The 22,960-nt window shown below is 44.1% G+C and overlaps 1 protein-coding gene across 6 annotated transcripts in view; it reads left to right on the forward strand.

The window, feature by feature from the left end:
• EML1 (EMAP like 1) overlaps positions 1-22,960 on the forward strand; it is a 204,593-nt gene that overhangs the window by 105,183 nt on the left and 76,450 nt on the right. For all 6 annotated transcript variants that reach the window (XM_061395312.1, XM_061395308.1, XM_061395311.1 and 3 more), the window contains exon 2: positions 12,130-12,312. In XM_061395312.1, the coding sequence (XP_061251296.1) occupies positions 12,156-12,312 (157 nt within the window). In that variant the 5' untranslated portion in view covers positions 12,130-12,155. The remainder of the gene's footprint in view (positions 1-12,129; positions 12,313-22,960) is intronic.

The raw sequence follows: 22,960 nt of genomic DNA on the forward strand, positions 1-22,960 counted from the left end.
CTGCTACTGCTTTTCTCCCCTTAAAAAAAAAAAAAGCTTTCTGGAAGTATCATTGACATACAGTAATCTAAACATACTTAAATGAGCAATTTGATAAGTTTTGACATATGCGTGTATCCAGGAAATCATAACCACAATCAAGATAATGAAGATAGCCATCAAGCCCTGGAGTTTCTTTGTGGCCCTCCATCATCGTTCTGCCTCACCCACCTCTTCAACCACTGATATTCTGTCTTTATAGATTGGTTTGCATCTTGTGTGGTTTGATATAAATTGAATCATACTGCATGTACTCTTATTTTCTGGTTTTTTTACTCAGCATAATTGTTTTGACATTCCTCTGTGTTGTTGCTTGTTAATGAATTTTATTAGTTACTTGTTAATGTACTTTATTAGTTACATGTTAGTATACTTTTATTCCCGACTAGTATATCCGTTGTATGGACATACCGCAGTTTGTTTACGTATTCATTTGTTGGTGGACGTTTGGGCTGTTTCCAGTCTTTGTATGCGCCCATGTTTTTGTTTTCTCTTGGGTGAATACCTGAGAGTGGATGGTTGGATCAAGCAGCAGAAGCGAGTTTTGCCTTCAGTCTTTCCCATCTTCAGGGTCTTTCCCAGTGAGTCAACTCTTTGCATCAGGTGGCCAGAGTATTGGAGCTTCAGCCTCAGCCACAGTCCTTCCAGTCCCTTCCAGGGTTGTTTTCCTTTAGGACTGACTGGTTTCATCTCCTCAGGGACTTGAGCTATGTAGATATTAGGACACTTGAAGTTTCCTTATGACTCTTCTGATGCTTCATTCTCGCTCATCTTTTCTCTATCTCTTCCTCCCTCTTTTGAGTCTGTTTTTTCCTCTGAATTCCATCTTGGGTAGTTTCTCTTGCTGTTTCTTCACGTCCATTCATCCTTTCAGTTACTCTCATCTAGTGTGATATGGTTTTCATCTCTAGAAGTTTTCCTTATTTTATATATTAATATATGTCTTCCATGCATCTTCCTAACACATTCATTTCTTTCTTGTAGCTTCTGGAACGTAGGCAATGCAGTTACGATAGCTTTAATTTCCTTGCCTCGTAATTCTGTCTTTTCTGGGTTAGTTCTGTCAGTTGGTTCTTTTCCTTCTTATGGGTCATATTTTCCTGCTTCTTTGAATGCCTGGTGGTTTTTTATTTGATGCCAGACATGAATTTTACCTTGTTGAGAGATGGATATTTTATATTCCCATAAATTTTTTGAGCCTTGTTCTGGGATGTGGTTAAGTTACTTGGAAACAGTTTGATTCTTTCAAGTCTTGCCCTTCAGCTTCATTAGGGGGAAGCAGAGTAGCATTTAGTCTAGGGTAAAATCCTCTGTGTTCTCTACCCAGTACCCTGTGAATTTTGTGGTTTTCCACCCTAGCTCAGCCTGACAGGAACTGTTAGCGGCCCTGTGTGAGCTCTGGAGTGGCTGTCTTTATTCTTATTGGGTGGCTCCTGCCCAAGACCCGGGTAATCTCCTCACATATTAGTGCTGACGGCTTCTCAGCCAAAGACTTGCAGGCATTCTCTGCACATCCCTGGAGTGTCCTCTCTTTGTGGGTCTTTCCACTTTGGTATTCTGCCCTCTGAACTCTCATCATCTTGGCTTTTCTGGACTTCCAGCACTGTCTCCCCAACCAAAGGAGACCCCCCAGGCTCCACCTGGCCCCTCCTGGTATCGCTTCCTGGGAACTCTTCTGGCTGTGCCCTGGGGCAGTCATAGGGCTCACCTCTTTGCTTGTCCTCTCTGAGCAGTCACTGCCCTCACTGTCTGATGTCGTGTCTTGACAAACCACAGTATAATAAATCTCGTCTGTTCTTTTTAGCTGTTTTAGGTGGGATGGCAAATCTGGTCCCTGTTGCTCCATCTTGGCTCGAAGCAGAAGTTGATGACACCTTGAAAAAAAAAATGTAGTTACACAATGTCAATAAAAAAGGGGGAAGAAAAAATTTAACAGTAATGGTAATTACAGAAAAGAATGTGGTTGGGAGAGGTTAGAGTTCAAACATCCTTTTAGAGTCTAACCTTAGAGTGTTGTAGCTCCACTTTTTTGATAGGAACCTAAAAGGTAATCTGTACAATGAGAACCTAGGTATTTTCCCTTGTAAGGTCATCCATGAACCAGGCATGTCTGGCTTATCATCCTGAAGACAGAGCACTGGTTTCCAGGATGTTTTAAAAAGTTGTATCTTGAAGAACCAGTGGTCTGGCTTTAGCCCCCGTGGTGTATTTCAGGCCATTTAAATGTGCTTTTCTGACCTTCATCTCAATTAATAAAAGCATAGGCTTTCGTGCAGGGGAATATTATCTAAAACTAATCAAAACAGTTCACTTTAGAAGACAGTCAGTGTTATGGGTAATGTACCTGTAGAGAACTTTAAATCAAAACATTTTTATACTAATGGAAATTAATAGAAAAAATAACGAGAATAGCTTTCATTTTATTTCTTTTACTGAAAGGTTTTAAATCCATTGTATCAAATAAAGACTTGTTAAAGCTACCTTTTTAGATATTTTTTGTTAAGTCCTTTTAGGAAGTGAGGACCTTGTATGGAGTGGTGTACAACAAATAAAATGAGTGCATGCTGCACTCGCCTCCACGTGAAATAGAAACGTAGGCTCTGCTTTTAGATCTCTATCAAGTCCCACTCTTGTGCTTGTTATTCTGTCTGCTCTCCCCTTCCCCACCTCCAAAATTTTAATCTTGCCTTTTATGGTAAGGATTTGGGGATCCTGCATGACTTGCTAGGAGCTTTGTTACAAAGCTTTCGTCTTTTTTCTTCTCCCTCCTCTTGGCTTCTCTCTCCTCCCCTCCTCTCCTCTCCCACCCCCTCTCCCCTCCCCTCTCTTCCCCCCCCCTCCCCTCTCTTCCCCCTGCTCCTCTCTTCCCTCCCCTCCCCTCTCTTCCCTCTCCTCCCCTCTCTTCCCCCTCCTCCCCTTGCCCCACTCCCTCATACCAGCTGTCCCAAAGACTGGACATGCCATTCCTGCCTTAGTGTGGTGCTTCTGAACTTCAGAGCAAAGCTCAAGTTTTAGGGCCAATCACTTCACACATTGTTGGGAGCATCTCTTGTTTGTTTTAAAACTGTACAGTGGGGATGTCTCTTACCGGAAACCTCACTTTTCCCCATGTGATAAGAATTCCTTTATGACCACACTAGAGTCAAAGTTTATCTTAGAATTACTATATTAATTTCTTGATTTTAATGTCATTGCTTGCTTATGCTCTTGGGGGCACTGAGGTTTAGTAATCCTGGTCCTTAGTCCTGGGAGACTTCAAGATGTTTGCTCAAAGGATGTCTTGAAAATACTTTTCCTCCCTTGTAGAATTCACCCCCTGCAGGTTTGTGTTGCTTTTACATGAACTGTGCTCATTAAAGTCATGTTCTCTGAAGTGAAAATCAGGCTTGACATGTACTAGGCTGTCAAAGATATTTATTAAATCTGGAAAATTCAGGGTTAAAAAAAAACGTAAAATGGATGGAAAAGGTATTAACCATTTTACGATATCTAGGTCTTTAAATTTCTAACAGAAACAAGACAGAATTTCTTCTGCAAAGTTAAGGGTGTGTGTGCATGCAGATGTGTGTCTACGTGTGTGTGTGTGTGTGCATGTGGAAGTGTGTATAGTATTAGAAATGAACATTAAAGTGTTAAGTGTTAAATAAGCATTCTAAGGGTTTCAAGAAATCTCAGGGCTCTGTGGGAAGTCTTTGCTGGCTTGGTAACTATCGTTAGGCAAAATGAAATTAGAGCATATTTCAAGATAAAGTAATCAACACATTTCCTAAATACACAACCAGAGAATTTCAAGGCTGGTCTTTCCATAAGTGACTGTTCTTATTCTTTCCCTTCTGTTTCATCTGTCATGCATTAATTGAAAGCCAGCAGCTCCCCCAGAACCCTACTCTGCGCTCCACCTGTGTTTTGCTCTAGGTTTGTCTAGTCCCTGTATTACATCTCCAGCCGGCTTTTTGCCCAGTGCGTGATGGAGATGGGGTGGGGACAGTTTAATTGCTCTCTGGTCTGTGTCCGTTTTTTTGGGATACTTATTTGTTGACCAGTCTCTGTTCTGCTAGGTAGGGAGCCCTAAGGTTAGGAAGGTCACAGTGTCTGGCCCAGAAGATGCTTAGTAACATCTTGTTGAATTTAATGGGAGGTTTGTTAGCTTTAAGCTCTGTGTCATCTAAATTCAAATGAGGCACGTATCGCTTCTTAGGGTGATCTTATGTGTTTTTTCAGGTGTCCAGCATCACTGTTTCACAACGCAAGACTCATAAAAGATCTTGATACGATTTCCTTCCAGATTCAAGAGACTCTGCTGAAGCTCCTTTAATCAGTCACAATGGCAGCGACTGATTTATATATATAGTATTTTATATCAGTCAGGGGCTATAGAATTCTTTTACAATCAAGTATACAAACATGAGCTCAACGTCATTTGAAACAGGTTTACTAATGGGATAGGGTCAGCTCTTGTCATTTTCTATGATGTGATGAATTTCAGAGCCAGAGCTCAAGTGGCAGGTCCAGCCCCGGGATGAACAAGACTCAGTTCCTGACCTACCCAGATGATCAAAGGGGAAGCCAGAGTCTTAGAAGTGAAATAAAGCTGGACCCCTTCAGCCAGGGGTGGTGTCCAGGGCCGCAGATCTGACAGAAGGGCTGAAATCCAGACCTGAGAGTAACGGAGCACATGCTGCGTGTCTGCACTGCCTGGTCCCGTATTTCTTTTGTTAGTGAATGCTGTCGTGGTATAACTTTTCTGCAAGCAGTGCATGATACAGAAAGCCAGCTTTTACGTGAGATGTCTACCTGCAGATTATTGAGACATCGTTAGTCCTTATTGCTTTTGTGATTGGTTCCTAAAATACTAGAACCCTATAAGACTTTTTCTAAATAGCATTTGTCTAATATTTTGGAAAGGTAAAATGATGCAAAAATTATACGTTTATTTTATGCTTAGTACCACACAGGTCCTACTGGAATGAGTACTTGTCAATTGGAGGGACCCCAGAGTCCCGTGTAAAGGCTCGCCCTTGCCTTGCTGCGTTCACTGCGTGACTTAGATGATGTGGGTGAGAAGCCTAACTTCTTCAATCTCATCTCTGAAACAGGCATGACACCCGATGGAGCCAGTTGTATGAGGACTTCCCTGGTAGTCCAGTGGTTAAGACTCGAGTCTTCTAATGCAGGGGACATGGGTTTGATCCCTGGTATGGGAACTAAGATTCCACATGCAGCAGGGCCTGGCCAAAAAAAAAAAAAAGGGAAAAGAAGAAGTCGTGTGGGTTGGAGATAATGCACCATAAGACCCAGGGTTTGGCACATGGTGGGTGGGAAGTGAAGGTAGCTATTACTGTTTGGTGCTATCCTTAATGTTTTAAATAATTAAGGAAAAGAGAGGCCACCTCAAAATAAAGGCGACAGATTCTCAGTTCACCTTCTAAATTGAATAGCCCCACGTTGACCTCCTGGAACATCATTCAGATAACAGCAGCACCTTCATATCACCAGGATATTTAGAGTGAAGAGTCTGTTTTTATCTCTAGGTAATGAGATAATTATATGAATGAAGAAAAAAGTGTACTTTCCTTGCCTTTTTAATAAAATAAAACACATAAGTTACCTGAAGATCTTTTTGTGCCACTTTTTACTGTAAACAGTAATTAAGCTCGAAAGTCATAGCCACAAATAGCAGCATGAAGACCAGGTAAACGGCACAGCTCAAGGTCACCTTTTTACCTACGGAACCAGGCGTGCTATAGGACCTACCAGGCCTATTGACGTCACTTGAAACTCAGAAAGAAGCTGGCGTTTGGCTAGGTTCTCGTAAGAAGCAAGTCCAGATGGAGCCCTGGATGGAATGCTTGGTACGTGTTTTGGCCACTAGTCAGGTGCTGTCAAGGCTTCCCTGGTGGCTCAGATGGTAAAGAACCTGCCTGCCAATGCAGAAGACGTGAGAGACGCAGGTTTGATCCTTGGGTTGGGAAGATCCCATGGAGTAGGACATGGCAACCCACTCCAGTATTCTTGCCTGGAGAATCCCATGGACAGAGGAGCCTGGCGGGCTACAGTCCATGGGGTTGCAAAGAGTCAAACACGACTGAGTGACTAACACTTTCCCATGACAGCACCTGCATGCACGCTAAATCGCTTCACTGTGTCCGACTCTTTGCAACCCTATGGACAGTAGCCCGGCAGGCTCCTCTGTCCATGGAATTCCCCAGGCAAGAATACCGAAGTGGGTTGCCATTTCCTTCTCCAGGGGATGTTCCTGACCCAGGAATCAAACCTGGGTCTCCTGCATTGCAGGCAGATTCTTTACCATCTGAGCCAACAGGGAAGCCCTACTGTCATGGCAGAGGACTGTTATGAAACTGTTCTTCATCTTCAGCTTATGTCACATTTCCTCAGCTTGATCAAGGTGCTGCAGAGCCAGAAATGGTACTTTTTACTTTAGTCTCCGCCTATCTCATGGGGCAGACACTGCACATACTTGCAGGATGTGTTCAATAACTTATTAAAGTTGATTTCACTGTTTTCAGTGTTAGCTGTTTGCTGTGATAAACAATATTAGCAGCAATGACCTATAGAAATCCTAGACTACCTACGGAATTTGGGATGGACTTGTACAGACTGCTGTATTTTAAATGGATAGCCATCAAGGACCTACTGTGTAGCGCATGGAACTCTGCTCAGTGTTATGTGGCAGCCTGGACGGGAGGGGAGTCTGGGGGAGAATGGATGCGTGTATATGTATGACTGAGTTCCTTCGCTGTTTACCTGAAACTATCACAATGCTGTTAATCGGCTATCCCCTGATACAAAATAAAAAGTTAAAAACCATAAAGCGATATGAACAAGTAAGAAAATACTAAACTACCCTTTGTGTTGAGCACCCATTGCCATCATCCTATTTGATGTTTCGTATACATTAACCTCTGACCTCACAAGAACTTCAGAAGACAGGTTATGGTGTTATTCCTGGAGGGGTCAAGTCGTTGGCCAAGCTCACACGGTTCGTAAGTGCCAGACCCAGGAGCTGAGCCCTGCTGAGTTTGACTCCCAGGTCAGTGTCCTCTCAGAAGCCCCAGGACCCAGACAGTCCAGTGCAGGTAACCCTGATCATTATCTTTTCCAAGAACCAGTCTTCTGAAATGTTTTCAGACCTTGACAGAATGCCAGGAGGCTGGACTTGCAGCCCCAGGAAGGTCTGTGGCTGGCAGAGGATGCACAGTGTCTTCTAGAGCAGCTGGCCTGCTGAGACATCTGCCCTGAGGTGCTCGCCCCACTGTGGGGCCGGTCCTGCCTCACGTTAAATCCTGTCCACCCCCTCGCACACAGCATCATCGCCATCTGAGGGATCGTTACCCATACTGAGATAAAGGGACAGCCTGCCCGCCCTGTGTAAATAGATCCCCAGGTCTTCCTGAGGAAATGAGCAGTGCCACAGCCAGTTCTAGTTAAAAACTCAAGAGGTGATAATACAGAGAGTATCATCTTTTCCCAAGCTTCCCCTAACACACCCCAAAGTGCAGTGATGCTTGAAAGAATGCGAAAACTTTGAAAACCGATCAAGCTGCCCTCTTGTTAACACCATCTTAATGACCTCTGTAGGCGAACTTCAGAGGCCTTCGAATGAAAATTACTTTAATAAATAACCTGTGAAGGTTTCATGTGGGCCGGATTCCCAATCTCATGAGGTTTTCTTTGATGGAATTCAGATGCACTCGCCCATCCTGTGCTGTGCCATGCACAGAGGTTGGAAATGGTTTGTGTTGGTTAAACCGAGCTTGGGGTTTTGTAGCTCATTATGCTAATCAGCTTGGCCCCAGCTGAATTGGCATGGTAACAACACTGGCCTTTTCTGTGCACAAGGTTAAGAACTCCAGGCAGCTGCCACTGCTGCCAGAAGCCTGTGTCTGATCTCTAGGGTCACTCCTCTCGGGAGCAGAAGACGTTCCACGGCGGCAAAAGCAGCGGTGCCGGCAGCATCTGATAAGCACTGCGGTTATGTGGCCTGGGGAGAGCTGCAGCCATTCTCACAAGTGGAGGGCCTCTTCAGCAGACCAGACGTTTAAGCTTTTAATCACTTGTGTTTGAAGGCAGATACGGAGGTTCTTGGGCTTCCCTGGTGGCTCAGATGGTAAAGAATCCACCTGCAGTGCCGGAGACCAGAGTTTGATCCCCAAGTTGGGAAGATCACCCGGAGACGGGAACATCTACCCACTCCAGTGTTCTGGCCTGAAGAATCCCATGGACAGAGGAGCCTGGCGGGCTGAAGTCCATAGGGTCACACAGAGTTGGACACGACTGAAGCGACTTGGCATGCACGCATGTACAAACAGGCCACTGGAATGCTGTTTTGCATCATAAATGTTGATAATATAGAGCAGCAGATAGCTGCCTGACTTACATGCTGGATTATGTGATGTTGATTATGAGACATGAGGTTGAACGACAGAGGCTGACTGAGTCCCGTCCAGGGCTTGCTGGCCAGCACGTTCTGTGTGTTCAGGCCCCGCCGATGGATGTGGCACCCTGCTCAAAGCTGCTGTCCACTTGGACAACTCAACAAATATGATTCTATAAGCAGATTGGGGGCTTCCCTGATAGCTCAATTGGTAAAGAATCTGCCTGCAATGCAGGAGGCCCAGTTCAATTCCTGGGTCACGAAGATCCCCTGGAGAAGGGATAGGCTACCCACTTCAGTATTCTTGGGCTTCCCCTGTGGCTCAACTGGTTAAGAATCCGTCTGTAATGCGAGAGACCTGGGTTCAATCCCTGGGTTGGGAAGATCCCCTGGACAAGGGAAAGGCTACCCACTCCAGTATTCTGGCCTGGAGAATTCATTCCATGGACTGTATAGTCCATGGGATTGCAAAAGAGTTGGACACAACTGAGCAAATTTCACTTTCACTTTCCATAAGCAGATTATTTTATGGCTCAGAAAACACGTTATTAATCAAACGCTATTGTCTAATGAGTTTTTCAGTGCTATTTTATATCATGATATTCAGTCAGAAATGAAGAGACAGAGTTTGGGGACCTGCCCACCTCTAGCTTTTTTCATTTGGGGATTTCCCCACTCTCTCCAGTGTTCACAGTTTTCAGACTTCGATTTTTTATTTTTTAGGGACAAAAAGACTGCAGGTTTTTCCACATGTGTCCTCACCCACCTGTGAGTTTACTGCTTAGCCCAGGGCTAAAAATCATGAAAAAGGGAGTTTTGGGTTTTTTTATAGTTCCCCATCTTCCCTCCACCAAGCGAGTGCAAACTCCCACTGTAGTCTGTGTGCTTGTGTCCACGCTCCAGTACTTCTTCTGTCGTTTGTATGATTTGCAGGCTTAACAATGCCTTTCTGCAGGGTATCCAAGAGAAGTCATCATACCCAGAAGCAGAATAGATTGATGATGCTTACATGTTAGTTAGGAGACATAAACAGTAAGCAAACAAGCAAGGTGATTATATAATTAGTTCATGGTGATGCTATGAAAGAAAGAAAGAAGATGGATGTGACTTTCTTGGTGGTCCGGTGATACAGACTGCACACTTCCACTGCAGGTTTGATCCCTGATCGGGGAACTAGCATCTGCAAACTGCATGCATGTGTGCTAAGTCATTTCATTCGAATCCCATTCTTTGTGACCCTATGGACTGAAGCTCACCAGGCTCCTCTGTACATAAAGTGAAAGTGAAAGTCGATCAGTCGTGTCTGACTCTTTGCAACCCCCATGGACTATGCTGCTGCTAAGTCGCTCAGTCGTGTCCGACTCTTAGCGACCCCCTGGACTGCAGCTTACCAGGCTCCTCCGTCCGTATGATTTTCCAGGCAAGAGTACTGAGTGGGGTGCCATTGCCTTCTCTGTCCATGAAATTCTCTAGGCCAGAATACTGGAGTGGGTAGTCTTTCCCTTCTCCAGGGGATCTTCCCAACCCAGGGATCAAACCCAGGTCTTGGATTCTTTACCAGCTGAGTCACCAGGGCATGGCATGTCCAGAAAGAAAAGAAAAGAAACAAGGTGAGTGTGATTGAAAAGAACAACTTTAGGAAAGGTTATTAGCCAGATTCTCTGAAAAACTCCCATTTGAATTGAGACTGAAAGAACAGAACTTGGTCATGGAAATGCTTCAGGCAAAGGCAACAGCAGATACAAATCCTTAAAGTAAGAGAGAAAGGATAGTTTGACAGGAACTCAGAAAGAGAAGGGAAGAAGGGTGTAAGATGAGTTGGAGAGGCCAAGAGGACCATGGAGGGCCCTGATGAACCTTGCTAAGAAATTATGAGTTAGTGATTCTAGACAGAACTATGATGAGTTGTCAAGGCTGTATATTGTCACCCTGCTTATTTAATTTATATGCAGAGCATATCATGCAAAATGCTGGGCTTAATGAAGCACAAGCTGGAATTAAGATAGGTGGGAGAAATATCAGTAACCTCCAATATGCAGATGACACCACCCTTATGGCAGAAAGTGAAGAGCCTCTTGATGAAAGTGAAAGAGGAGAGTGAAAAAGCTGGCTCAAAACTCAACGATCAAAAAGTTAAGATCATGGCATCCAGTCCCATCACTTCATGGCAAATAGATGGGGAAACAGTGGAAACACTGACAGACTTTATTTTCTTGGGCTCCAAAATCACTGCAGATGGTGACTGCAGCCATAAAATTAAAAGTTGCTTGCTCCTTGGAAGAAAAGCTATGACCAATCTAGACAGCATGTTAAAAAGCAGAGATATTACTTTGCCGACAAATGTCCCATCTGGTCAAAGCTATGGTTTTTCTAGTGGTTATGTATGGATGTGAGACCTGGACTGTAAAGAAAGCTGAGCACTGAAGAATTGATGCTTTTAAACTGTGGTGTTGGAGAAGACTCTTGAGAGTCCCTTGGAGTGCAAGGAGATCCAACCAGTCCATCGTGAAGGAAATCAGTCCTGAATATTCATTGGAAGGACTGACGCTGAAGCTGAAGCTCCAATACTTTGACCACCTGATGTGGAGAGCCGATCATTGGAAAAGACCCTGATGCTGGGAAAGATTGAAGGCAGGAGGAGAAGGGGGCGACAGAGGATGAGATGGTTGGATGGCATCACCAACTCTGTAGACATGAGTTTGAGCAAGCTCCAAAAGTTGGTGATGGACAGGGAAGCCTGTGCAGTCCATGAGGTCACAGAGAGTCAGACATGACTGAGCGACTGAACTGAACTATTGCTTTGTCAGGTTTGTTGTTGTTTAGTTGCTAAGTTGTGTTGTCTGACTTTTTGTGACCCCACGGACTGCAGCCTGCCAGGCTCCTCTGTCCATGGGATTTCCCAAGCAAGAATACTGGAGTGAGTTTTCATTTCCCTCTCCAGGGGATCTTCCCAAACCAGGGTTCAAACCTGCATTTCCTGGCAGGCAGATTCTTTACCACTGAGTCACCTGGGAAGCCTCTTTGTCAGATGAGCCGATCCTTTAAAGTCTTGACTGGTGGGTAGTCATCGCACGGACCTGTCAGTAGCATCGTTGGAACAAAAGCCAGAGACTGGGCAGCAGATTTCTACCACCTGTGGGAAGTTGTACTAGACATATGCTAATATCCACTCTACTTCTAGAGTTCTCTAATATCATGCAAAGAAAATGGCCCAGCTCTAGAAAAATATCATGGCAATTAAAACCACAGTTTAAAAAAACGAAAAGCACAGATCTAGAGAATGAAAAGACAGTAGCAGAATGAAGCACTGTAGTTCCTTGTAATAAAAGATTTCACACAAGTCTGCCGTGGTCTCTGGTGGGGGTGGCTCAGTCGTGTCTGACTCTTTGTGACCCCACGGACTGTAGCCCACCAGGCTCCTCTGTCCATGGGATTTCCCAGGCAAGAATACTGGAGTGGGTTGCCATTTCCTCCTCCACGGGATCTTCCTGACCCAGGGATTGAACCCAGGTCTCCTTCACTCCAGTGGGTCTCCTGCACTGCAGGCAGATTCTTTACCGACTGAGCCACCGGGGAAGCCATGGTCTCTAGTTTTTAACTATTATTGTGTGATGGCAACGTGCTGGTGTGTGTCTCTGGTCTGAGTTCTCTGGGCAGCAGTTGAGACTCACTTGTTCCTTGTTTCTTCCGTCTAGATGACAGCGCTTCTGCTGCCAGCAGCATGGAGGTGACAGACCGCATCGCCTCCCTGGAGCAGCGAGTCCAGCTGCAGGAGGACGACATCCAGCTGCTCAAGTCGGCTCTGGCCGATGTGGTTCGGAGGCTGAGCGTCACCGAGGAGCAGCAGGCTGTGCTCAGCAGGAAAGGGCCTACCAAAGGTGGGCGCTGGAGACGCACGGGGGCGGCTGTGGGCTCGGCAGCGGTGCATTTGGTTTCTTCTCATTTTAAGCGTTCTTTTCTAAAAAGCCGAAGCGCAGTTAATTTACCGTGTTGTGTTGGTCCCGCGTGTACAGCAGAGTACTTCAGTCATACATGCACACGCGTGCTAAAGGTGTACAGCAGAGTACTTCAGTCATACATGCACACGCGTGCTAAAGGTGTACAGCAGAGTACTTCAGTCATACATACACACGCATGCTAAAGGTGTACAGCAGAGTACTTCAGTCATACATACACACGCGTGCTAAAGGTGTACAGCAGAGTACTTCGTCATACCCGTACACGCGTGCTAAAGGTGTACAGTAGAGTACTTCAGTCATACACGTACACGCATGCTAAAGGTGTACAGCAGAGTACTTCGTCATACCCGTACACGCGTGCTAAAGGTGTACAGCAGAGTACTTCAGTCATACATGCACATGCGTGCTAAAGGTGTACAGCAGAGTACTTCAGTCATACATGCACACGCGTGCTAAAGGTGTACAGCGGAGTACTTCAGTCATACATACACACGCGTGCTAAAGGTGTACAGCAGAGTACTTCAGTCATACATACACACGCGTGCTAAAGGTGTACAGCAGAGTACTTCAGTCATACATGCACACGCGTGCTAAAGGTGTACAGTAGAGTACTTCAGTCATACACGTACACGCGTGCTAAAGGTGTACAGCAGAGTACTTCAGTCATACACGCACACGCGTGCTAAAGGTGTACAGCAGAGTACTTCAGTCATACATGCACATGCGTGCTAAAGGTGTACAGCAGAGTACTTCAGTCATACATGCACACGCGTGCTAAAGGTGTACAGCGGAGTACTTCAGTCATACATACACACGCGTGCTAAAGGTGTACAGCAGAGTACTTCAGTCATACACGCACACGCGTGCTAAAGGTGTACAGCAGAGTACTTCAGTCATACATACACACGCGTGCTAAGTTGCTTCAGTTGTGCCTGACTCTCTTCGACCCCATGGACTGTAGCCCGCCAGGCTCCTCTGTCTATGGAATTTTCCAGGCACAGATACTGGAGCAGGTTGCTATTATTTCCCTCTCCAGGTGATCTTCCCGACCCAGGGATAGAACCTGGGTCTCCTGCCTTGGCAGGCAGATTCTTTACGGGTGTATCGCCTGGGAAGCCTTTATAGGTTGTCACAAAATACTGAGTATAGTTCTCTGACTGTATGTACAGCAGGTCCTTGTTGGTTATCTATTTTATATACAGATGAGATGGTTAGGTAGCATCACCAGCTCAACGGAAATGAATTTGAGCAAACTGCAGGAGATAGTGGAGGACAGAGGAGCCTGGTGTGCTGCAGTCCATGGGGTCACAAAGAGTCGGACACGACTTAGCGACTGAATGACAACAATAAGTTGTATATGTTAATCCCAGCCGCCTAATTTATCCCTCTCCCTCCTTTCCCCTTTAGGAATCATAAGTTTGTTTTCTATGTCTATGCGTCTATTTCTGTTTTGTAAATAAGTTCATCTGTATTTGGTTTTGGATTCCACATACGAGTGATAGCCTGTGGTGTTTGTCTTTCTCCATCTGACTTACTTCACTTCGTATGATCATCTCTAGGTTCATCCACGTTGCTGCAAGTGGCATGATTTCATTCTTTTTTATGACTGAGTAATACTCCATTGTATATAATGTGCCGCATCTTCTTTATCCACTCCTCTGTTGATGAACATTTAGGTTGCTTCACTGTCTTGGCTATTGTACACAGTGCTGATCTGGACACTGGGGTGTGTGTGTCTTTTTGAATTATGGTTTTCTCTGGACATATGCCCAGGGATGGGATTGTAGGATCACATGGTCGTTCATGGCAGATTCTTGCTCCAGGAGATACGTTGCTCTCTTAATATTGACAGAGAAACCAAGCTTAGAACAACAGTGAAGCAATCGTAGGATTGTTGAAATCATCCCACAAAGCATGACGGTATCTTTTGCCTGGACAGTGGTGAGTTGTAGCCGACATTGTAGCCGACGTTGGTGAGTTGTAGCCAACATTGGTGAGTTGTAGCCGACGTTGGTGACATGTAGCCGACGTTGGTGAGTTGTAGCCGATGTTGGTGAGTTGTAGCTGACGTTGGTGAGTTGTAGCCGATATTGGTGACATGTAGCCGACGTTGGTGAGTTGTAGCCGACGTTGGTGAGTTGTAGCCGACTTTGGTGAGTTGTAGCCGATGTTGGTGAGTTGCAGTAGACATTGGTGACTAGTAGCTGACATTGGTGACTTGTCGCTGACGTTGGTGACTTGTCGCTGACATTGGTGACTTGTCGCTGACGTTGGTGACTTGTCACTGACGTTGGTGACTTGTTGCTGACGTTGGTGAGCTGTAGCCGACATTGGTGAATTGTAGCCCAGGTGTGCACAGTTGTAGGTGATCAGTAAATGCCAGTTGAATCAAGGAAGAAATGTCTGCAGTGGACCGGTAAACAGTTTTCTAAGACTCTGAGATAGAGCTTGTAAAACCAAAACCGAAACCACACACGATTCCTTGGCTCCTGTGGAGGCTGTGCCACCTGGATACTCTCAGTGACTCTAATCTCTCTCTCTGCCCTCAGTTTACAATGTCGTCCAGTTCAGCACAGCAAACACTTTTGATCAGGGGCTGAGAGGAGGCAGGCCCCTCCCTGATATGCTTAGAACCCGAAGCTTATTACTAACTTCCCCTCCTTCTTTGCTCATAAGCTCCTAGTAAGGCAAAACCTTCTGTTGTTTTTTTTTTTTTTAATCCCTTTTTCTTTTTTCTAGTAGAACATTGCCTATGACAGAATTCTATACCTATAAATAGTGGATTTCTGGCACATTTAAATCACCATTTCATTCCCCAGTGGTGCCTGGGAACAAAATAGAAAGCAATATTTGTGTGTTAAGTAACTCTGTAGTGACCCTCTTCTTACAGTTGTAGAAATAAAATGCCTCGTAAAAGCTTCTCTCCTGCTAGTTAGAACCCTGGCATGTGATTTCAGCCAATATGCATTACTCATCTTTGGCCAGAACCGCTTTTCCTCATGGCTAACTCTTGAAAACGGAATTCATCTTGGCTGTCAAATTCCTTTGGTTAAGCTGTTTTAAGTCTGCAGCATGTAAATGTCCCTTTAAAATTACCTTTCTTATTTTGTTGGGATTTAGCAAATCATTTCACAGTTACCATCTTTTCCTTGGAGTCGGGAGAGGGTACTATCTTGATGTTGCATCTGTTCATTTCTTCTCCAGCCCGGATACATTTTCACATGTCTGTGGAAAGCAATCTCTTTTCCCTGTCCTTCAGGGTAATTATCACCAGCTCCATGTGAGATACACATATTGGGAGATGCCTACATTGTGAATAATCCCTTTAAATAATCTTTTTCTCCTAAGTTACAAAGCGATTAAGGTATTTTAAATAGAAACCAGGTTATTCCAGGTATTCTTGACCTATGCAGCTTTCCAAAAATAAATCTGATGACTACTGTATCCTAAAGGGTACGTTTGAAGTCGTTGCTTTGTATACAACTTCAGGCTTCTAAAACTTCTATTTTTAGAAAAGGAGAGGGGGAAAATAAAGGGGCCTGCCCAGGAGTTTTCTTTTCTTGATAAAGAGTAAAGTTTGAGTTTTGGAAACTTCTTTTTTTTTTTTTCATACTTAGATTGGATGTTTCTTTATAGCATTCTTTTCGAAAAAGAAAATAAACCAAAGCATGATAAAGTCACACTAAGAAATAGAAAAAAGGTCATAAGAGAGCTGGTGAGTGGCATGGCCTGAATGCAGGGGGCTGTGGTGTTCCCGCTTCCCAGTGGGAGAGGAGGGGAGAAGCAGAAGTGATCCCATCGGAAGCTCCAAGTTGCTGCTTCTCTTTCAGAGCTTGCCGTGTTGGCACTCCGTGTGCCCCCCTACCTGGAGCTGGCACTCCAGAGCTGTGGCTTAGTTAGGGGATACTTAGACAAGGCAGCTTTGAGACAAACCTCCTTTGGGTCTTCGAAGGCCACATTATTACTATCACATGCTGTTCTTTGGGTTTGCTGCCCTCATACAGACTGGGCACATGGTGTTCAGATTTTTTAAATACTAAACGATTTCCCCTGCAAAGTGAGTTGCCAGAAGCTTAGGGCTCAGTGTCTTGAGCTTCCGGTGCACAATGTTGAGCTGTTTGCCCAGTGACAGGGATGACAGGGCCGCAGAGAAACAGGCCGCCTGGTCAGACAGGGAGCCTTGGTGTGGCTCAGCTCAAAAGAAGGGCATGGTGAGAGCCGTGACCGTCCATCAGCCATTCTAAAATGTCAGACTGCAGTGTCCACTCACTGGCCTCAGTATTGCCAGGGAGACCGTGGATAAATACTCATCTTTTTCATGACAGTGTGTGTGTGTGTGTGTGTGTGTGTGTGTGCGTGCGTGCATGTGCTCAGTCATGTCTGACTCTTTGCGACCCCATGGACTGTAGTAGCCCGCCAGTCTCCTCTGTCCATGGACTTCTCCAGGCAAGAATACTGGAGTGGGTTTCCATTTCTTCCTCCAGGAGATCTTCCCGACTCAGGGATCGAACCCTGGTCTCTTGCATCTCCTGCATAGGCAGGCGGATTCTTTACCACTGAGTCACCTGAGAAGCCCTTTTCATGACAGTACTTCACTTACTTGAAGAAAGTGTATCCTGACGTCTAAGCTTTGACTTCCTTTATCATTCTTCATGTGACTTAATTCATACCCGAATGAGAACTGCAGTCTCGTGAAAGTAACTCACTAACGGATCAAGTTCAGGGCCTCCTGAGACAGAAAAGTTTGCAGCCAACCCTGGACAGACAGCTTACAGAGAGAGCTGCGTCTCAGGCTCTGCTTTGCCTTGGTGACCTTCCCTTATCCCCAGGACTGGTGTTTTGTGCTAATTTAACATCTCTTCTTAACCCTAGTATCAGAATTGCTGTCCTCCTTTCCTTATGTCATTAAAATAAATAAATAAGACACAGGAAGCACTTGTTCCCATCATGCATCTCAACTGTAGGGAACCTCAGCTTTGTTCAGGTGGGGTTACCTTTCAGAGGGACTTCCCTGATGGTCCAGTGGTTAAGAATCCGCCTTCCAATGCAAGGGACATGGGTTCAAATCCTGGTCAGGGAACTAATATCCCACATACTACAGAGCAACTAAGACTGTACCTCATTACTGAGCTGGCACTTCAGAGCCCACGCACCACAACTAGATATCCGCACGCTGTAGCCAGGATCCCACAGGACACGAGGAGGATCCTAAATGCCGCAACTCAGACCCAATGCAGCCAAGTAAATAAATAAAACTTTCAGATAGGAAGATTTGTTGTTGTTGTGTATTTGCTAAGGTGTGTCTGACTCTTTGTGGCCCCATGGACGCCGGGCTTCCCTGTCCTTCACTATCTCCCAGAGCTTGTTCAGACTCATGTCCATCGAGTCGGTGATGCCATCCAACCATCTCATCCTCTGTCGCCCCTTCTCCTCCTGCCTTCAATCTTTCCCAGCATCAGGGTCTTTTCCAATGATCAGCTCTTTGCATCAGGTGACCAAAGTATTGGAGCTTCAGCTTCAACATCAGTCCTCCTGATGAATATTCAGGATTGATTTCCTTTAGGATTGATGGGTTTGGTCTCCTTGCTGTCCAAGGGACTGGGAAGATTTGGGATGTTTTAATTATGCTGAGCTTGGGTTATCATAAAGTGGGGAGAAGAAAAGCAAATAGTTTCTGGAGGCCAATATTCTTAAAATTCTTGCTAATATGAAAGTTTTTTCAATATTGTGGTTGGACTAGGGGGACAGAATGCAGTGAACAGACACCATTGTATTGCTATTCTGAGTGTAGATACAGAAAAATGCATGTGAATAAGGGAATTCCTTACAGAATTACAGGTATTGGAGAAAACTTGTATAGAAAATACAAAAGCAAAAGTAACCACTAGGGATATGACCAGAAAACTGCGGCACCTCATGTGAGGGAAAGCTTTGTAATCTTCAAAGATGCTTCTGTTTTAGGTAACAGCATGGGAGATGTTTGTGTATTATATTAAAAGGCAGAATCAGGATATCAAACTGGATACGTTGTATTTTCCAACTAAACAGACAAAATCTATGCAAAGAAGAGTGAAGTGTACCAAGAGTTATCTTTTTTTTTTTCCTGAGTGATGGGGTGATGATTTTTTTTCCTTTTTATACTTTTATACTAAATGTTCTTGGGTGTACATTCCTCAATAAGCAGAAGGAATTTATGCTTTAAAAATGACTCCTTTCTTACCACCGAAGGTGATCTTCACTGCACAAGGTCAGCAACAGGGCTCAGAGCAAATGTCTGGAGGCTGAGCTTGCTCACGTGTTGTTCTCAAAAAGACAAGCGATGTGCTTTGGAGTTAAATTCATAACAGATCCATTGTTGACATGCACGACTAACTTCCATTTCAGTTCTAGGGAAGTGTTATGGGATTTTAATGTAAAATGTAGGTTGAAATCTAGTTGTCCCTTGTATGAGAGGATTGTCTGCTTTTTTATACATTAACCAACAAGAGTTCTTATTTCTCATTTTAAATTTTGCTTGGCAGTTCAGATTGTCGTTTGACAGCTTAACTTTTTAAAAACCTGAATATACCTTCTTCAGTCTTTTCTGTTCTTTATATTAATAGTCCCATTAATCAACAGATCAGAGAGTAAATCACTATAAGCAGAAACCATCTGTTGGAGGCGCTGACAAGCAAGACAGTTGTGTTAATCTGGGACATCGAAACCTCGTCTCAGAATTTAGTCTTTGCGAGTACTGTTGAAAGCAAACTGCAAGTCATCCTTAAGTAGCTTCTGCAATATTAACACTTAACACTGATTTTCACTATCATACCTGAGACTGCCATTTATTAATTGGATAGGTGTTGGCCTTTGCAGTAGGTATTTTGGATATATTAATTAATGTCACTTCTCCACAGCCCTTTGAGGTGGGTATTATTGTTCCCGTTTTACAGACGAGAAGGCAGCCTCTAGGACACTGGATAATTTGCCCCACACAAATTGTCCGTCTGGTTTGGGAAAATCTGGAATTCGACCCCTGTAGGCCTGGCTCCACTTATGTTCTTTTAGTCATCTGTGTGGCTTGGATGTACACGCCTCTTAGCAGTATTATTTAAATTAGCCTTATTCAAATCAAACCAAATATTTAAATGAATAACTATGTGACTTGAAATGAGAGTTCTTTTTTCAAGGTTTAATTTAATTTGCAAAGTATCCCAAATACAATAAATCATATTCAGCATATAATTATGTAAAATCTTGTATTATAGTCTTTTCACTATAAATTTTATTAGAGAGGTGTAACTAACAAATTAAAAAATTTTAAGTTCTTTGCAGTGAATGAAATCAATGCATATTTAACTTAGTTCATTAACCTGGTTAGCCAAAATTAGCAATTTTTCCCTCTCTCACATCTACTGTGCTTTTTCCTTATCTTTCTCCTTACAAATTAGTTAATTACAGAAAATAACTTGTGCTTTCTTTTAGACAGAACATGCTATAGTTTCTTCCATTTTCCTCTGTAATTGCCTTTGCCAGTTTAAATAGACGTTTGTTAGTGATTTGTAGAAAAGACTTGATAGATATGGAGGAGGAAATGGCAGCCCATTCCAGTATTCTTGCCTGGAGAATCCCATAGACAGAGGAGCCTGATGGGCTACAGTCCATGGACTGCAAAGAGTTGGATACGGCTGAGCGACTGAGCACTTGGTAGATATATTCAGTAGATATATTTCAGAGACTGAGAAAGATTGTTTTTAAACTTTGTATTATGAATACGTTCAAATGCATATAAAAGTAGAAAGAAATGGGCATGTGCCATCCCTGTTTTACAAACAGGCCTTGTGCATACGGCATTTTTATTTCTCCAGTATATCTTTAGGATCGGTTCCTGGAAGTGGGATTGCTGGATCCAAGGATAAATGCATCTGTAATATTGCTTGGAATTAGTGATAAGGCTCTTACCCAGCACATGAGTAATTATCTACTTTGTCTTATAATTTAGCAAAAGCACGTCACCTTTTCTGATTCCAAATATAGACATCTTTTCAATTTTGAAGTAGATAGTTAGGAATTCTGGGTTCATAATGGTCAGTTATGTTAAACTTTGAATTTCTACATATAATCACATACATGGTCATGCTTTTCATAATTAAATTTATTTTAAAACCTAATGGAATATTTTACTTATCAAATGTTGCACTTAATAACAACAACAACAGTTAAAAGGGTATCTTGATCATAAGATTATAACAATATCATAATAACAAACATTAGTAGATTTGACTACCTATACTTGAATGTCTGTGTTTATATCAGCTATAGTTTTAAAAATATATTGTCAAAAATAGTATTTCATAAAAGTCTGGGTATTCCAATCCTCCCATTTCGAATGATGAAAACTTTTTCATTTCAAGCATACTTGTGAATGCTTTAGACCTGAGATTCTGAATACCTTTGTTAGAGATTTTCAGTTCCCACAGTGTGGAGTCATTTTGTAGGGAAGTTGACTCAAGGGTAGTTTGTGGGGAGTTTATGTGAAATAGTACGCACGCAGACAGGTCATAAACACTCTGTATGTGGCTGCCTCTGCTCCCTGCAAGGCCTGTCCACTTCAGCCTGCTGGCTCCTCTCCTTCCCTTCCAGTGGGTTAGTGGGTCTAAGAGAACTTACACAGCGTGGTAAAGTCACAGAAACTCGGGTGTTTCTTTCCTGAACACTCTTCTCACTCTAATCTAGGAATCAGGGTCCTAGATTTCAGAGCAGGAAGAGCTACCCTTCAAGCATTTATGAAGTCTTTACCATATGGACTAGGGAAGCAGGTTCCAGGGGGTCTTGCCTGTGGTCACACTGCCAATTTGGGACACTCTGGACCTCACGCCCTGGCCCCCGTCTCCCAGACCTGATCTCCTTCTGTCCTGTCCTCCCTCCACCCAATCTGGGCACCAGTAAAAGAGTGACTGTTTGGGCGATGAGAACTGTCTGGGGTCTTCCTCACCCCCTGCCTGTGTGTGTGCAGGATACAGAGAGGACACTCACGGACCTTCATCCGCCTCGGGCAGCTTTGATCGTAACTGAAATCCTACATTTAGTTCTTCTCATACAGCATTCGGGATACTAGGTTGCACCCTGGTATCCAGACTAGAGCATTTCATCATCTGAGTGCAGCCCAGGGACTGTTTGTCTATGTTTTGCCCCTAAAAACAGTTAAATGTATGTGTGTGTACGTGCTCAGTCACGTCCGACTCCTTGCAGTCCCGTGGGCTGCAGCCCACCAGGCTCCTCTGTCCATGGGATTTCCCAGGCCAGAATACTGGAGTGCGTTGTCATTTCCTACTCCAGGGGATCTTTCCAACCCAGAGATCAAACCTAGGTCTCTTGCGTCTCGTGCATTGGCAGGTAGATGCTTTACCACTGCACCCCCTGGAAATAATATTTTTTAAAAAGCTTTCCTAAACCAGAAGAATGTCTCATATCTCAGTGTCATGTCGAAGCCAGTGACCCGTTTATCTTAGCACCTGATGAGCTGGAAATTGTGTTTGAATCTTCCTTCCCTGGTGCTGTTTCTCTTCTGCAGTTTTCAAGATCGCTTGTCTGAAAATGACTCATTATAGCTGCTCTTGTGTCCTGCCATTCTCATGATCCAGGCTGGTATCTGTTCAGATTGGACATTGGGAAATACGCTTTTCTTCAAAACTTTTCTTTATGGCAGCAACATTTTTTTCCTTGAGTGGCTAATCATGTTTAGATATGGAGACATGAAGGAAATCTCATATGATGTTCTGTGCAAAATAGGTATTTAGCAAACATATTGGTGTAGTTGTGATGCTATTCAAGAAGTCAGTGGTGACACAGGCCGAGCACACTATCGACAGAGGTGTAGCAGTGAGTGACTGGATCTTGTCAGAGTGGGGACTCTTTGCGACCTCTTGTCATTCCAGCAGTGCCCACCATTTCTTCTCCTTCCTTCTTTTCCCCTCCTCTGCACACAAAAGTGATAAGTGAAGTCGCTCAGTCATGTCCGACTCTTTGCAACCCCATGGACTGTAGCCTACCAGGCTCCTCTGTCCATGGGATTTTCCAGGCAATAGTACTGGAGTGGATTGCCATTTCCTTCTCCAGGGGATCTTTCCAACCCAGGGATTGAACCCGGGTCTCCCACATTCTAGACAGACACTTTACCGTCTGAGCCACCAGGGAGGTCGCTTAGTCATGTCTGACTCTTTACGACCCTTTGGACTGTAACCCATCAGGGATCTCTGTCCATGAAATTCTCCTGGCCAGAATACCAGAGTGGGTTGCCATTTCCTTCTCCAGGGGATCTTCCCAACCCAGAGATCAAACCCAGTCTCCTGCATTGCAGGCAGATTCTTTACCATCTGAGCCACCAGGGAAGCCCATTTCCTCTCCATAGCCGCTATTTTTCTTTTATGATTTCTCATTACAGCTTTAACAATTCTGTTTGCTTTTGATGCTACTCTATTATAGTTTAATGTGTGAGGTTTATTATGCCCTCTGAGAAGGCCTGCTGCATGCAATTGATGTTCTTTTTATGGGCTTTAAAAAATCTCATCTCCTTTTGGGGGAGAAG

Source organism: Bos javanicus, chromosome 21 (assembly GCF_032452875.1).
Source record: "Bos javanicus breed banteng chromosome 21, ARS-OSU_banteng_1.0, whole genome shotgun sequence".
Taxonomy (NCBI): Eukaryota; Metazoa; Chordata; class Mammalia; order Artiodactyla; family Bovidae; genus Bos; species Bos javanicus.